Source organism: Cheilinus undulatus, linkage group 2 (genome assembly GCF_018320785.1).
Source record: "Cheilinus undulatus linkage group 2, ASM1832078v1, whole genome shotgun sequence".
Lineage (NCBI taxonomy): Eukaryota > Metazoa > Chordata > Actinopteri > Labriformes > Labridae > Cheilinus > Cheilinus undulatus.
The window spans coordinates 12,532,853-12,550,236 of NC_054866.1; the positions used below are offsets into that span (position 1 = coordinate 12,532,853).

The window sequence follows — 17,384 nt, forward strand, 5'->3', positions numbered from 1 at the left end:
GCTCATTTCTTCATTGGCACACACTGTACAAGGAGTGAATTCCTTCCCTACCTTATCTGTTTTTTCATCTTACCAGGATGCTTAAATATCTAGAAACCCCCATATGATAGATACATTTCTGACTTTATGAGTCAAATACAGTAAAATTAGTTCAAAAGCAATTAATCCACAGTAGCATGACTCTATATATGATGGTGCAACAAGCTTTATGCTATAAAGGAGAACGCTGGGGTGGAGGAGGTTAAGCTTTGCCAGCAGCAGCAGCAGTGTGGTGCATCAGCTTTAATGCAATCAGGGATTAGTGAGAAGTATGTCATATTTAAATATATCACTGTGTTGAGAGGATGGAAGTCATACATCCAGCTGTGATCAGCTGACAGTATGACTTCCGTGTCCTGCATGAACTAACGCTATGCTTCATTAAACAAATCTGTGGACACTCGTCAGTACAAGTGAAGGAAAAGTTTTGCAGTTACTTCTGGATTTTGTAAGTATTTAAAAAGTTGGCTGTTTATGTCAGTTGTGTCAAGTAATGTCAATTACTTGATTAAAGCACTATTGACAAGCAGTTTTTTCACCAGTATAATTGGAGAGGACGCTGTGTAAGAATATAATGATGGCACATATATATATAAAAATATAATAAACTCAAAGGGAAAATATTTAAATGAATGAAAACCATATTCAGGCAAATGTGTTGAGCTGCTTACTACGCCTTCATTTAGAGTAAATCGCAATAGAATACTCATAACTGTTAGAAAGCTGTGGTGGCATGATGTGCATTGCTGCCTCGGGTCCAGTAGATGGCGCTGTGAGGTCAGGATTTTGGCTGTTCTTCCACACGCCAGCCAGACAGACTCGCTTTTTCCACAAGAGTCAAGTTAGAAAGAAGAAGTTGGAGTAGTACCGGAAAGTATTGTATTTTGCTTACAAATTAAAAGCAATTTTGTTTAATGTCTGTACTCTTTAGAGAAAGATTATTTTAGATTACTTAAACATAAATAACTTTGAACTGTCAGCTACTCTTATGAGGGAGTCCTCACAATGCTGTTTTTATTGCAGTATTGAATTGGATTTTCTGAATTTTAATTGTTTAATTATTTCTGTTGGCCAAGAAAAATAGAATTCATCTTGTTAAATTTATCTTTTTTCATTTTTCTGCAGCAGACCTCAGACAGGACAATGTTTGGAGTAGTTTTAAACACTTAAGCTCTTCCATGAGTCTAAACTGGTTTATGCTGGTTAGACTGGCTATGACACACGCCGTTAATGATGCCTCTGTTGGTTAGAAAAACGAATTTTCATTTCATTTGGGCTATTTTTCAAATTTTTTGCTGTAGGGTAGGTGTCAGATGAACTGACTGACTTCATGCTACCAAATATGGCAAGGACTGTTAGTGTTATCTGATGAAAATGTCATCCTGCTGTCTCTAGCAGAAAAGGACTAGCTGTGAGTCATCGCAGTCGAAAATAAAAAAAGGCACTTTCGCAATGTGCTTTGACTTTGTTTCACAACAACTGCATCAGTCAGACATTGAAAAAAAAAATGTTTTTTATCTGTTAACTTTCTAAGGTCACACATTGTTATGACTTATTTCATTCTTTTTGTAACTGGGTAAAATCCCCTCACAGAAAGTTTAATCAATTTGCATAAATGATTGATGACTACCGGAAAATTGCGCAGGAGAGGGGATTCATACTTTATAAAAGCCTGATTGCTCTGCTATTGTAATTGAAATCTATGTCCGAAAAGCCAGTTCCTGGAAGAATTGGACGCCAGACATTACATGAATAGCACGCAAAACATGGAGTAAACGATGCATTATTTTGAGAGTTTACACCGGATATAGCGCTGCGTATTGTGGGCTACTTGCCGCATGTCTACGACGCTCTGTTGGCAGTCGCTCGTATCGAAGAGAGTGAAGCGCTGGATTCAAGTGTTTAACCCGGTTCTCTTGGCTCTGAAATACTCTGTCCTTGCAGGTGAGATAAAACACCAGAAACGTTATTTTATGGAGCATCCTGATACGTACTGAAATATGCACGCTTTGTGTTTGTTTCACGCTTTGGTTATCTTCTGCCTTGGGTAACGTTACGATTGTTGAGGTTGCATGTTAATTGTTGACTCGGTTGCTCGTTTGTTGTACAGAAACACAAAGCTTCACATTACTACCGTGTCATATTTCGAGCCGTACACTTCGTAGCAACAAGTAGGGTGAAATGAAGTTGAGAAAAGTGCACACAGACACACACGAGTCAAGTACATGCATCGCGAGTAGCCTCTCTCTCCCGAGAATGTTTCAGGTAGCTTACGTAAATTAATCAACGTAAGTAGCTAGCTAACTGTTAGCTGACAAGTTAACTAGCAGAGTCTTAACCAGATGCTATTTCCATTAACGTTAACGGTTAAATACGTGCCGTTCGCACGCCAAGGAAATGCCACAGTATGGACGTTTACTGCTCAATGTCAAATTAACAGCTGTATTGTAAAATGTTTGTAGAGTGTGCTTAAGTATTGCTATGATTTACTTATAAGTCTGGTGTTACGGGTTTTAAGCGTGACCATGTTAGGTGATAACTACGAGACGGATGTGCTTGTTGTCGCAGTTACAGCAGTTGGTGAAACAGATATTTTATTGTTATTTCAAAAATATCGTCAGATACGCCCCTTTTATTAATATTAAAAACATATCAAAGGGGACTCCTTGGAACACTTTACGTCTTTAACGTTTGTTGTTACTACGACAACCACAGACGCACTGGGCAGCAAGTCCCCAGTTAACACGGTCACTTTTTAAACCATAACGCTGGTTATCAATCAATCTTGTAAGCAGCCTGGCTACAAATACTGATGATGCTCCTCTGCTGCAAATGATGAGAACAGATGTGGACAAAGTTGGCGTTTCATTGCACTAAGTGCATTTTATTGTGATGTATTTAAACAAACCAATAACCTTATTGATGAAATACATAACATTCTGAGATATGTGACTATGTTATGTAATCATCATTTAACCATCAATGCAATGATTGTAGTTTGGTTTAAGATATCCTGAAGCTACAGGTTACGCAGGCAGCAAAACAGTCCAGGAAGGGCATATTTTGCCTTGGTCAGACGGCGGCTTGAGCACTCTGGGCTGGGGGTATTTTTAGACTGCCTAATGGTAGGCTTTATTGTGTGTAGCTACATTTACAGCCTTACTTTGAATTTTTTTTTCCCTCTCCCATGCCTTGGCTTGGTTTCCACCCCTTTGCCCTTGCACAGACTATTCATGGAAACATATAAATGTTGGGTTGATGCAGGAAACTGGTGCGGACTGACATGGGGCTGTACTTGGAGGAGACACTGGAAACCAGAGAAACAGCATAGGACGCATCATTAAAATGGCAACCCCATCTACACTTATGGCAACCAAAAACATTATATCATGTCACCAGCTTGGCATGCAGGAGGATACTATCAACCTTTTCTACCTTAAAGTAGCCAAGGCACTTACAAAAGGGGGGTAGATGGTAGCTAATAGTTACACTTTCTTGATGGTAGGTACTGGTATTATATCTGAGGGAGGGTTTTTGAAAAGATAAGGATGTTTGTCAGTATTCCAAATAGCAATACATTGGGTGAAAATAAGGGCTCTTCCCCTTTTTTGTCATGCACCTAAGAGATGCTGACATTAGAGATGCTGAAATGCTGATTGTGAAAATGAGGCTCAATATGAAAGTTTAAAATAACAAGCTGATTGCCAAAATGTTATTTATTTTTTATTTCAATCTTCTCACATGTTTGACCATGATCAGACTTTGTCCAACAGTCAGTATCCTCTGCCTAATAACTGAAGAATTTTATTTGAATCAGCAGTTAGATGAACTAGATGCCAGCATTGCAATGATTTGACACAACAGATGATCATGTCACATCATTTTCCAGTAGATGATGTTTTTCAGCATTGTTGATATCAGCAGATGCTGATGTTAAACAGATGCATGCTTATCTCAAACTAATGGAATTAAATTTATTTCTTTAAATAATTTCCTATATATTTGAAAACAAAGGCAAGCAATAGAACCCTTAAGCCACGGTCGTTTTTAACCAAGGAAAAAATCTAGAGCGCACTCACACTCAGCAGTCTGTACTCGTGTTGTGCTAAAGCCATTTGACCCTGAGTCTCCCTTTTGACATGCACTCAGACTGCTCAATGCATCCAGGTCTGAGCACGGTCATGTCATGCGCAGACGTCACCATGGGGTGCATCTGCTGATGATGAATTTATAGGTCTTGATAATTCACCACAAGTATACATTAAGTGTTGTTGTTTAAGGCTGTAAAATAGCAACCCATTTACAGTAGCCTATATGATATCTGATCTGACACCAGGGTCATTTCACCTGACCTGAGATCAGTATATTTGCAGAAATTTATCTCTCACCAGAGTGCCTAATCTCAATATGAAGCCTTATCACTAGTGTTCCAGGACCTTCTCCTGCTGAATGAAACACTGACGTTTGAACTGGTGTGAACCCTACAGCCTTTCTTCTCCATGTCCATATACAGTCGCTAGAAAAAGTATGTGAACCCTTTGAGATTTCTTGGATTTCTGCATAAATTGGTCATCAGATGTGTTGCGATCTTCATCTAATTCACAACAATAGACAAACACAGTCTGCTTAAACTAATACTGCACAAAAAAATATATGTTTTCATGTTTTTATTGAACAAAGCATGTAAACATTCACAGTGCAGGGTGGAAAAAGTATGTGAACCCCTAGGCTAATGACTGGTTGACCCTCCTTTGGCAGCAATAACCTCAAACAAACGTTTCCCGTAGTTGCAGATCAGCCCTGCACAACAGTGAGGAGGAATTTTGGACCATTCCTCTTTATGAAACTGTTTCAGTTCAGCAATATTATTGGGATGTCTGGTGTGCATTGCTCTCTTGAGGTCATTCAATAGCCTCTCAATTGAGTTGAGGTCAGGACTCTGACTGGGCCACTCCAGAAGGTGTATTTTCTTCTGTTGAAGCCATTCTGTTGTTGATTTACTTCTATGCTTTGGGTCGTTGTCCTGTTGCATCACCCATCCTCTGTTGAGCTTCAGTTGGCAGACAGAGGGTCTTAAGTTTTCCTGTAAAATGTCTCGATAAAATTGGGAATTCATTGTTCCATCAATGACAGCAATCCGTCCAGGCCCTGAGGCAGCAAAGCAGCCCCAAACCATGATGGCTCCTCCACCATATTTCACAGTTGGGATGAGGTTTTGATGTTGGTGTGCTGTGACTTTTTTTCTCCACACATAGCGTTGTGTGTTCCTTCCAAACAACTCAATTTTGGTTTCATCTATGGACAGAATATTTTGCCAGTAGTGCTGTGGAACATCCAGGTGCTCTTTTGTAAACTTCAAATGTGCAGCAATGCATTTTTGGACAGCAGTGGCTTCCTTTGTGGTGTCCTCCCAATGAACTCCATTCTTGTTTAATGTTTTAGTTATTGTAGATTTGTCAACACAAATGTTAGCATGTGCCAGAGATTTCTATTAGTCTTTAGCTGACACTCTAGGAGTCTTCTTCACCTCATTGAGCATTCTGTGCTGTGCTCTTGCAGTCATCTTTACCGGACGACCACGCCTAGGGAGAGTAGCAACAGTGCCGAACCTTCTCCATTTGTAGACAGTCTGTATTACTGTGGACACATGAACATCAAGGCTTTTAGAGATACTTTTGTAACCCTTTCCAGCTTCATGCAAGTCAACAATTCTTGATCGTAGGTCTTCTGAGCGCTCTTTTGTGCCAGGCATGGTTAACATCAGGCAATGCTTCTTGAGAACAGCAAATTCAACACTGGTATGTGTTTTTTATAGGGCAGGGCAGCTTTAACCAAAACATCCAATCTCATCACATTGATTGGACTCCAGGTTGGCTGACTCCTGGCTCCAGTTAGCTCTTGGAGAAGTCATTAGCCTAGGGGTTCACATACTTTTTCCACCCTGCACTGTGAGTGTTTAAATGGTTTGACCAATAAAAACATGAAAACATATCATTTTTTGCACGGTATTAGTTTAAGCAGACTGTGTTTGTCTATTGTTGTGACTTAGATGAAGATCGGAACACATTTGATGACCAATTTATGCAGAAATCCAAGAAATCTCAAAGGGTTCACATACTCTTTCTAGTGACTGTAGCTTACTATCTGAATCCCCCTGACATTGCTGCATGCACCACAGGCCACCTCTGTGTAATTTCAGGACAGTTTAGTACCGCTCCTCCAAAAAAGCAGACCTTCCATGCCATAGGATAACCTGTGTCCAGATTAGAGTTAAATTTTCAGCTATATAGACATTTTTACCATGATGAGAGGAATTTTAACCATCTGATGAGAGCTGGAGGTAAATAATGCCTCAGGATTTATGAACGATGTCCTGTTCAAACACAAGCAATCAACACCAACAGTGTCACTTCTTGTTGACAAGATATTAAATCATAGGTAAATTAATTCAGTTATTAATTTTGTGTTAATAATAACAAGAGGTTAAATAAGTCAGAAGATTAACCCCAGCACACACTTACCTGCGTGCATGGCACTTATCTTTAGGCACAGTCAATGAGAGTATTTGAGCAGCTGTTTGTGGCTCAATCAAGGAAAAATGCTTTTACAAAGCAAAAACCTCTTATCCTCAGTAAGACTTGACTTTGCAAGAAACTGATCAGAAATATGAACAGGACTGGGCTCCATTAGGATGAGAGGTCATAGTGGAGCTGTGCACAGTTGGTTAAATTCTTCAGCTCTGACAAAATCATTGTAACTTGTTGAAATCAAACTAGACAAAATACACACTTCCCCCTCCATCTCTCTTGGAAAATCCTGTCATCTCCAGCCTCTCTTTAGTGTTTGTTGAGCATGCAGCTGCTGCCTGGTGTTTGCTGTGTGAGCTTTGAATCGTGTCCTTTAAATTATGTTGCTCTTTGACATAAAGATCATTCAGTGTGCCTGAATCAAACCATTTATTGCATCAGATTAACTTCCTCATTTACTTTAATTACAAATAGTTAATAAGTGTGTATTAGAGATATTTTAGTTTGTAAATATTGCAAATCAGTATTTTCCAAAATCATCCTTCTTTTCCCTAAACATCTTGCGTATATGTGAGGTCCATGTCACGTTATGTCACATTCACGCACCAGTGCTCCTTCATTTGCATTTGTGCTGTGCGTTGGCCCGCCTTGTTCTTCCATGCCTGGGCCAAGGAACTGTTCCATGCCCAAGTGCAGACTAGAGCACTAACACTGGTCAAACGAACTGGACTTTAGGCTCAAATGCACCAAGGCATGGTACAGATTGTCTGATGTGAGTGTGCCCTTAAATAATGATGATGAAATATTAGGAAAAGTCAGAAAACCAAACTGTTTTAAAGGGATGGAAGAAGCTCAGTCTCCAGATACTTTGAAGGGGAACCAGTGGTTCAAGTCCCAGTTGAACCAAATCTGGAATTGGTCAGGTAGCTGAAGACTGGACTTAAATATTATTTATTTCTGTGTTGTGCTTCAATAGCAAGCTCTGTCCTGCTGTTTATTTTAGCTAGTAATTGAACTGTGCTTGTCTTTGACTCTCACTAAAGGTGGCATACATCTTGTTCCGAGACAAAGACTCCATAAAATTTGAGTTGTTAACAGTGAAAACCTATATAGTCTACTTTTTCTAAAAAGAAAATTCATAGAAAGGAATTGATTAGGGAATCAATAAAGAATGGAATCAATAAGCAGATAATGGTATCGATATCAATGAAATCTTATCAGTTCTCATTCCTAGGCATCAAACACAAAATGTTAATTGTTAAACAGTAGTTATACAGAATGTGTTGAATTGCAGTGAAAGTATATTTATTTAGTTTAGCATTACAGCTCTCGTCTCTCTCTCTCTGTTATCAGGTTTCCTCTACAGTATCAGGGTCTTCATTCATGAACTTTCCCTCACTCTCCCTCCCTCCTTCATAAGTGAGCTGACCTGGCAATGGCCACCAAATTGCCTCCAATTATTCTGAGGGGAGCTGACAGCTAAACTGGGTTTCATCTGATCAGAAGAGTGGAAAAAGGAGCACACTCCAAAACAATGAAAGAAAAAGGCATGACCAGAAGACTTACAGGAAAACGAAATGGTCAGCAGACAAAATTTCCTTTGGATTAGAAAGGCAATACAACTTGAATAAGTTTTATTGTGAAAAATGCACTTTGCCTTCTGTTTATAAGGTGCATTTCTAAGGGTGGATACACACCAGAGCTGTTTGGTCCTCTTTAAACGAACTCTGGTCCATTTTCCTGGATAGTCCGGTTTGTTTGGAGTAGTGTAAAAGCTCACATGAACTCTAGTGCAGACCAAACAAGTGGACTCTGGTCCTCTTCCAATTGAAACCTGGTGCAGTTTGATTGAGGGATGAAAGCAAACTTGACTAAGTTGTGAACCAAAGGCAGGAAGTGGCTTAAAGCGTAATGATTATGATGGATTTATATGTGATGTAATACATTCAAATACATTTTGGTACCTCGCTTTTTACTGTGTAGCCATAGCAACACATCATAGTCAGTGCTGATTTATTCGCCATGTAAAGAGTGACAGCTCACCGCCTTGCTGGCTGCTCGTAATGCCCCAATGTAAGAGCAGAAACCTCAAGACAGCGCAAATTCACGTTGTTTTTTTTTATTGTTTATGTGGGAATAAAAGGACCGACGGAAGAAGATGGAGTTCCGATTTTGTCTTCTTCCATGCCCTCTTTTCTTCTTGGTCGCCTTTTGTTTGTGACGACAGCGCCCCTAACAGGCAGAGGTTGTAGGTGTTCAAACGGTTTGGTCTGTTTGACCAAGAGCAGTGTGAATGCGAATCAAACCAAAGGAAGGTGCAACAGTGTTTCAAGTTCGGTTCCAAAACTGACCCAGTCCCCTGGACTATCAGGTGTGAAAATGACCTAATTGTCTGTAAACTGTAGAAGGCTTGTCTTGTAAAAGACAATCAGTGATTTGTGTGCTGACTTGGCAGTTTGCAGTAACATGTAGAAAACATCACACTCAAGTAACTTTGCATCTAGTCTCAATGGTGCCCAAGCTACATAGAGAAAGTGTTCCAATATTTAGTGAAGTATTGCCATCTAAAATCTTTAGGAATACTGATATTAGAAGCAGTCCCTCTTTAGTTGGCTTCTGTAAAATTGATCCCTATGAAGTAATTTTCTCTTTGTATTCAGGCTGCAGGGATGGGATGTGATCTGGATGGCTGACGATAAAGGACGAGGACCAATCACATGATAACATGCTGGCTCGTAACCGCTTCCTCCTCCTGGTGGTGGTGGGTGGAGCTGCACTGGCCATCATCAGTCTGAGCCTCCAGTTCTGTAAGTGTTTTTGTTTTTAGCCCCCACCATTGCTTTGTTTATTTGTCCTTTCTCTGAGAACCTGGCGTGGTATTTAGATTTTAAGGTAAATCCATTTAGTTGAACAAAATAGGTGCTCAGCTCTTCTGTCTGCGTTTCTGTTATGAAAACATGCATATCCTCTTGTTGCTTCCCCATTCAAGAGACCCCATTCATACCGAAACAAAGCCGAATCCTCAGTAGACTTCCTATAAATATCCAGCACCAATAGAGGGCCTCTGAATGCTCTAAAGCGGTCAGAGCCTCTGCGGCAACTTGCTCACATCTGCTGTGGAATACATAGGTACCCAATTTGGATTTTTCTCCATTGAGTTATTGTTCAGCATCTCCTGGATGTATTGTCTAGACACCTTATCCCTTTCAGACACTGGGAATGCAAGGAAACACCTCTCCATGAATGGAGACAGTCTCCCAAGTACTGTAAGCCCCGCAGTCCTGGTTGGAAAAATTGGGTGATGATGCAGACAGACTGTGCCACACAAATGGAAACCAGTTTTGTACATGCAGTGTTTGAGATTGAGCTACTTTCTGCTCTGTTCCTGAAAACCCAAATGCAGTGGAAGTGTTGGTGGTGATAGTAAGCCTGTGTCTGGACAAGCATAGGATTAAACTGGCATAAATCATGCTCTAGCACACACAGGATTACAGTGGCATGCAATTTGCTGTGCATATTTGCCAAGTATTCGTTTGCAGTCTTTCATCAGTCTTTTTCTTAGATACTCTCCTCTTATTTAATCTTGAATTTTACAAGCTTTTTGCACTGAATGTTTTTCTTAATCTTCCTTCTCTTGGTGCTTTAAATACTATGCAAGATCAAAGGTGTAGAAAAGATAGGATGAGCAGGCAGGCTGCTACTCATTCTTATCTTGTGTTTGTACTCTGCAACCCTAAGTACATGTTTGCCTCCCCAGCCATCACTCCCTCCCTCTCTCCTTCTCTTCTCCCCTCCTTCACTAGATAATAAATCTAGACTGTGTGAGATGAGGTCTTGCCTATTATTACCATCCTATCAAAGACAACACTAACCTTCTGCCGGTAATAAAAACAAAGTCAGAAATAGACATTACAATGAGCTAAAATCCACAGTAACAATAAGTGTGTAGCCTGGTCACGACAAAGATACAGTTTGTTAAAATTAAGTATCACATCACAAGGGAAAACAAACACATCTCCGAGGAGGAGGCCTGATACTACGTCACTTTGCTTTTTAACTTTGAAACAAACAATACTGCCGCATGTTGTATGTGTAGTTCAGACCTGAAACAAGTCGTTAGAACACACTTAAGAGCTTAAGGAATGAGGGTGAGCAAAGACAGGTTTGCCTGACTTAAGATCTGTCTATCTTTTCTAAAACGCCACAAACTTTTTATACATATGGCCAATATTAGGCCAGTAGTCAATCAGAGAAAAACTTGGTCGACCAAAATTATTTGATGAAAGCAGTCGCTATTTTGCTTAATTGCTTTTATCATGTATGCCCACATCAGGACATGTAGCATTGTCTGTAGCAGTTTGAGCAGAGATAAAGGAAACTTAAAATTGCAGGAGCAGTTACAAAGAAGTGAACACAGAGAGAGACTTAGAAAATAAGAGATGTGATCTGATGCTCATACATGAGTTAAGTATACCATCAAAGTCTTGTTTAAGGGGGAGATGGAGTGTTGTGGCAGCTGAATATATATTTAAATACATTATTTCTTTTACTTTTTTTGCAACTGTGATATAATGCTGTCACTGAGAGGGTAAAATAAATACCATGATATATTTTTTTAGACCATATTGACCAGCCCTAATATGTGTTAGGTGACAGTGTCCCAAATTAGGGATGGGAAATGGATATTTGAACGAAAGTAACATTTTACATTTTACATTTTACCAGATATGTATAAACAAGACAACCTGTTGGGAGCAGATAAAGCAACAACAGCAAGATTTCTTCTTCATGTGAATTATGGTGTCGTTCACACAAACTTTAAACTGTTTTCTGAGCATCCAGAAAAGAGTCACTGTTTTCTACAAAATAAAAAATGCTGGGAGAGAGGTGTATCAATCTGGCAGGAAGGAAACCTCTGTGGCCCAGAGATGATGAGATTGTTCACTGAAAACAACATATATCACTTCTATCGACACGACTGACAAGTTAACTAGATGCTCAGGTATCTGGAAATGCTCTGTCTCAAAGCTAAGCTGCTGCTTGACTTATAGCACCTCATTACATTATGTTCCTGTTTAAAAGCATCTGTCACTCTTTATTTGTAATCCCTGAATTAATAGCTTTAACTTCAGAAGAAAGTCTTCATAATACTATACATGCAGCTTTAGGTCATGTTAATAAGCTATAGATACAGACTATATTATAAAATCTCTCTTTAGACTTCTCTGGTTTCTTCATGCCTGCATCATTGAATGATATTAAGTAGAGATGCACTGATTGGGAATATTAGGGTTGATACTGGTACCGATTTTTAATGCTGTTTGCCAATGACAGTAGTTTCTTCATCACTTTTTGTAACAACCCTACATTTTCTCTTGTGTTTGACCATGGAAACATATCAGAGTTCGTTCAACAGGCGACTCTTTCAGTCCATTAAAAAGTCTCTCATTTGAGATTATATTTCAGCAATTTGGTGAAGTAGATAATAGAATTAGCTTGAATGGATACAACAGATAAACACAGGCTACTGATATCTGTGCACACCACATTATTTGCTGATAACTGTTTGTTAGCAGGGCCACTAAGGACTGATAACCAACGTTAATCCAATGTATCAGTGCATCCATAATTAAAATGATCAAATTATATTTTGAGATAAGTATTAAAGCAACCAATATAGATAATGTGGCCATATCCTCCAGCCCTTTTTCTGTTTCATAATAATGACCTACTGTGATTTCTTTTATTCTGTTTGATCTCCAGTTAAAGCTTCAAGACCTCCTCATAGCACAAACTTGAGGAAAATTTGGTTGCTGTCTGAAATGTCCTGAAATGCCAGATCTATCTCATATCTTTCCTGTGTTCAAACAGATTTTTGACTCTGCTGTTTAACTGCCTCCACTAGCTGCTTTAAGATGGAAAAATATTCCCTGTTTGCACTTTTCCTACAGAACTGGAAGGCAGATTAACAGCACTACATTAACACCTTGAACTGTCTGAGTAAAATTTGTGTTTTTTTTGTATTGTTTCTCTTTCTAAACAGGCCTTGCTTTATTTTTAGATTGTACTGTTGTAGAAAAGCTGCTGCCATCATTTATTTATCACACATACTGTAGAGAAGGATTTAAGCCATTATCCAGGAGAGCCATGTGATAAAAGCATATGGGATTTCTTTTCATGTTTAATAGATGGCCGGCTTTTATTTTTGTATTTCTTTTCTTTTTTATAATACATCTTAATGCATTTCAATCTGTTGTCCATGTATCTGCAATTTCTTTCACATAATACCCCTGCCAAAGAAAAGCCATTCATGTATTTATTACTGTTTGATGACCATTACTACAAGAGCCTGACAGATGGATGATGGATGTCAATTTTTTTGGCTCCCAGCTATCTCAAACTAAAACAGGGCAGCTGTGAACAGAGTAGAAATCGCAATTGCTGCACTGATTGACACATGGGGAACTCCCTGAGGAAAGTGACGACAGAGCTGAAAGGCACTCCAAGGAGGGCAGAGAGAGAGAGGACTATTTTGGGATGTTAGCAAAAGTGAGGAGAAAGGTGAAGCAGAGCTTGGTGGAAGATAAGTGCTCCTGGAGTGATACTAGTTTTACAGTGAGAGGTAGAGATGAAACAGTATTTGTATTTGCCCAAAACTGCCATGCAGAGATGTTGCAGTTTGATGCATGCAGTGATATGGATTTATATCTGGGTAAAGAAAAAGACACACCTGGTATCATCTATCAGGGTTTGAAATCAACCATCCACTAGTGTTACACAAATATCTTATCACAATGTCAGGCTGTGCAATTACATAATTGCATAAAAAGCTGCAGTAATAATTTTATTTAATAACGAAAGACATGCAAGTGAAACACAACAGTTTCAAGTTAATTTTTCTTTAAAAAATATGCAAAGATTGCCAACTCTTCAATCGGGATTGTTTAAAGGCTAAACAAGGTCTCATTTATTCTAGACAGCAGCTGTCACTGATAGTTGCCATGGACACATAGCTCCAACTTCTGGAACAATGAGACAAAGCTTTACCCCTTAAATAAGTCTGTGTTTATATTTTGTGGAACTCTATCTTGGCATGGTCTTGTTTCAGGGCAAAATGAAGACGTGGATTCTGTTCAGAAACTTTAGTACATTTCTGATTCTTGTCTCTCTACTCAAAGCACTTCATTGTGGCCGACAGCACAGGGCCAATCAGTTTGGTCTAACAGTGTGGAAACTGGAGGAAGTAAAAATGTTAGGAATGTAGAGGGGAGAATTTGCAAGGTGCACAGAGCACTGGCTGTTTAACTTATCTATTTAACACTGTGTGATCAGTCCTTTGTATAAAATCAGTCTGAGCCACTGAAGTTCCAAAATTTCCTCAGAGTGAAAACCTCTTGGATAAGTCCATGTACATTTGTTTATTTTGATAATAAACTAACCCCAACAAAGGGGTTACCTGTATGTGTGGTTTGAATTAAGAATTTCAAATGTTCCTGGAAGATGCTAATAACTCATTTATCATGAGGCATTTTCTTATTTAATGTCCAATAAATTACTCTTTTAATGAAGTCTACTGCATTAGCAATAACGTAGAATCCCTTTATTTGTTATTATGACATTGTACTTCACAAGTTTATCAATTCTTTTATTGCAGCTTTTAATAGCTATACTTAAACTCTCAGTCATTCCTCACAGGAAACCATCCTTTCTGTATCTCTCCGCAACATTTAAAGACATCCCCCTCTCACTTCTGCATTGAATCAATACCTAGCTATGCCATAGTGACCTATAGCATAGTGAGTTCTATATACTTGTGCACTGATGTGCCCATACCGCTCTGCAAAAATGTAGTGGGCTGTGCAATTTTTATATCAGTTCCCTTTGTTAAGGAAATCAAACGCGGGGATAAGAAGACACTGGAGACTCGCCTGGCCTACAATGTGCTGTTTACTCTACTCAACCTTAACCCTCACCGTGTTTAGCATTTTATCAGAGATTAGAGACACTCAGTCTAACTTACTGACACAGCAAGTGCATTTTTTGAGCCCCCATGTCTGACTGAAATATGTGAAAGACTAGCAGAGGCATAATATGGAGAAACAACCTTGTCTGTAGGAACAAACAGAGCATATCTGATCTAGACCTTGATGTAATCAAAGCTTAATAGTCAACACTTAATGTATCTTAGGAGACAGATGTATTTGAGAGAGACATAGGAATGAAATTTCCTTGACAGCCAGTCACACCCAGTCACACTGCCATATTTCCTAATTGTTTGTGAACAGAAAACCTTAGGAACTGAAACCATGCGTAGTTTTGAGAGGCAGATGATTGAGCTGTGGCTATTGCAAAAAAGAAGAAGAAAAGTCATGGGAGGAGAAAGAATGAATGGCTTCTAAAACATTCCCGCTCCATCATTTCAATAACAGTCTGAAGACACTTAAAGACACTAGAGTTAATACAAGCGGGCTATCAGTTAAAACACCTGTAGCAGGTGTTGTGCCAAACTAAAGTCAATCTGAGTCAAACCAATCCAGCACATTGCCTGTTTTTAAATACTGACAGCAACTTTTATCTGGTCAGTGAACATGTAGGCTCAAATATGTCATAAAGCCAGAGCAAAACAAGCAGAGAACCAGGATAGTTTGTGTTAAAAATAATTGTGTTACACTTCTTTTTTGGCTAATATTGGGAAAGAGAGTGGGGGAAGACATGTTTTTTTTTTGTTTTGTTTTTGTTTTTTTTTAATTCAGTTAAACTGTATTTTCCAGGTGAATTGCATCATTGTTTGTGGACGTTTTTACATCACACATAGTTTGATAAAAAGAAATAGGAAAGTGTAAAGAAAAAAATATGCAAGGCTAGATTTTATATTTGCAAATGTTTTTCCACTCCATCTGTATTATAAAGTCACATGCACTTTAAAAGAAGAGTTTTACTGTTTCTGTTTACATACATGGGGAAGTCCAGTATTTTATATTGTATGTATGTCTAGTACCAAGGCTTTGCAATTAAATCCAATTATATTAAATACGGCACTTTGAGGTCAAGTAAATCAAAACCCAAATTAACGCGACATCAATGTTCACAATCTGCATAAACACAAGTACACTTCGTCTGAGCTTTTTCTGACGCTGATCCAAAAACAGATCTGCTGAGAACACCGAGAAAGAGTCCCCACTTGTGAAGGCTTGGGCTTTGCCACGAGCAGACTGTGCTCACCACCCTGTCACTGTGCCACTTTAAATAATTACTGACTGAAAGTTAATATCAGATTGCACACGGCAAGAGAGGATACTCTACATTAAAGGATTTGGCTGAGCATGGGGGCAATCAGGGGCCTTATAAGTTTATCTCCAGCTTTTGCTGTATTGCCATGCATCAGGGTTTAATTAAATGTGCCGAGGAGGATGTTAATCTTTGCTCTAATGCTGTTTGCCTTCCAGCAGATTATTTACTGAGCAGCAGTCCTCTAGTTTAGTTTCATTAGTTCCCTGTGAGCTATAATAGTATGATCCTTCGTGTGAGCACAAGGTAGTGTGTGAAAATTAATAATTCCATGTTGATGAATGATGGACAGCTATAAATTGCCATATGTTTTCACAAACACTTGCCTGGGTCAGTATTTGTAATACCATCAACACTGTTTTTTGGGTGACTCAGGCAGGGAACATTTTAGAGTGAGGTATGTGTGGACACACCCTCCTAATTTCAGGTCAAATCATAGTCCTTGACTTATTTCACCCCTGTAATCAACGTGGGTTGATGGATGGTTGCACCAATCGGTTTACATGCATTTTTGTGGCAGGGCAACCCGCTTTGATTATGGCCTTCAGATAGAAGTTGGGCTATGTCTCTGTCTAAATAGCATTGGTAGGTGCTGCAAACTACGAGAAGAGTAAACTAATTGGAAGACCTGCATGGTGTGAGGAAAAAAGTGACATTTGATGGTGTTCAATTTTGCAATAATGATATCACATGCAACAAATAAAGTGTTTCCCACAATACTTCTAGTTAAGGTGGCAGCATTAACAATGTGCACTCTCCACCTTAGAGTTTTAGAAAAAGAAAGCTCCACATTGCAAATTTCTAAATTTCTGACCCCTCCTGCCTGTTCCCACAAGATTTGATAATACATATTCTGACCAGTCATATAAGTTGTTCCGAGTTAAGCTAAAGGAGTAGTTATTTTCAAGTGTTCACTAAAGGAAGGCATCACATGAGACAGAGAATTTTTTCACTTATTTTTTTCAAACTTCCTCTCTAAATGATGAAGCAAGGAGAATTTGAGGAAAAATCAATATTTTTCTCCTCGTGTGCAACCGCTCCAGGCTGTCTCCACGCTGGTGGATGAAGTATGTAGCCACTGACAGCCACGGACTGATTTAACCCCAGATTATATCAGTTATGCAAATAATAGTCACGTCAAAGTAGTATTAGTGTATTTATAGGAAGTGTATTTTCAAGTCATGCAGAGGTGGAATTGTTTTCCTTGTCACTGGAAAGTTTGTGCATAATATCTCTGCATTCTGCAACACAGTCATCCCCAACTCTTATTGGAGAATAATTTTTTTCACTTTAACATGCGTGGTTGTTAGTGCCACTGGTAGGGAATAAGAATTTGGCTATCAATAAGAAGTGTTCTTTTAAAAAGATAAAGATTGGCTTTAAATGTTATTTCCACATAACGAACAATGCTGAGCATGGCCCTGCAGCGCGCTCAGTTTATAGGAAGCTTATGACAAGTTTCTGACTACTTCAGTGCTTAAAGTAGCCAAAAAACAACAAACAACTCACATTATTCACTTTACAGCCGGC

The 17,384-nt window shown here is 39.0% G+C and overlaps 1 protein-coding gene across 1 annotated transcript in view; it reads left to right on the forward strand.

Annotated features, from left to right (window-relative positions):
• Window positions 1-1,884: 1,884 nt before the first annotated feature.
• pxylp1 (2-phosphoxylose phosphatase 1) overlaps window positions 1,885-17,384 on the forward strand; it is a 40,604-nt gene continuing 25,104 nt past the window's right edge. Inside the window, exons 1-2 of the mRNA XM_041795843.1 lie at window positions 1,885-1,983; window positions 9,227-9,373. Coding sequence (XP_041651777.1) covers window positions 9,292-9,373 — 82 coding nt within the window. The 5' untranslated portion in view covers window positions 1,885-1,983; window positions 9,227-9,291. The remainder of the gene's footprint in view (window positions 1,984-9,226; window positions 9,374-17,384) is intronic.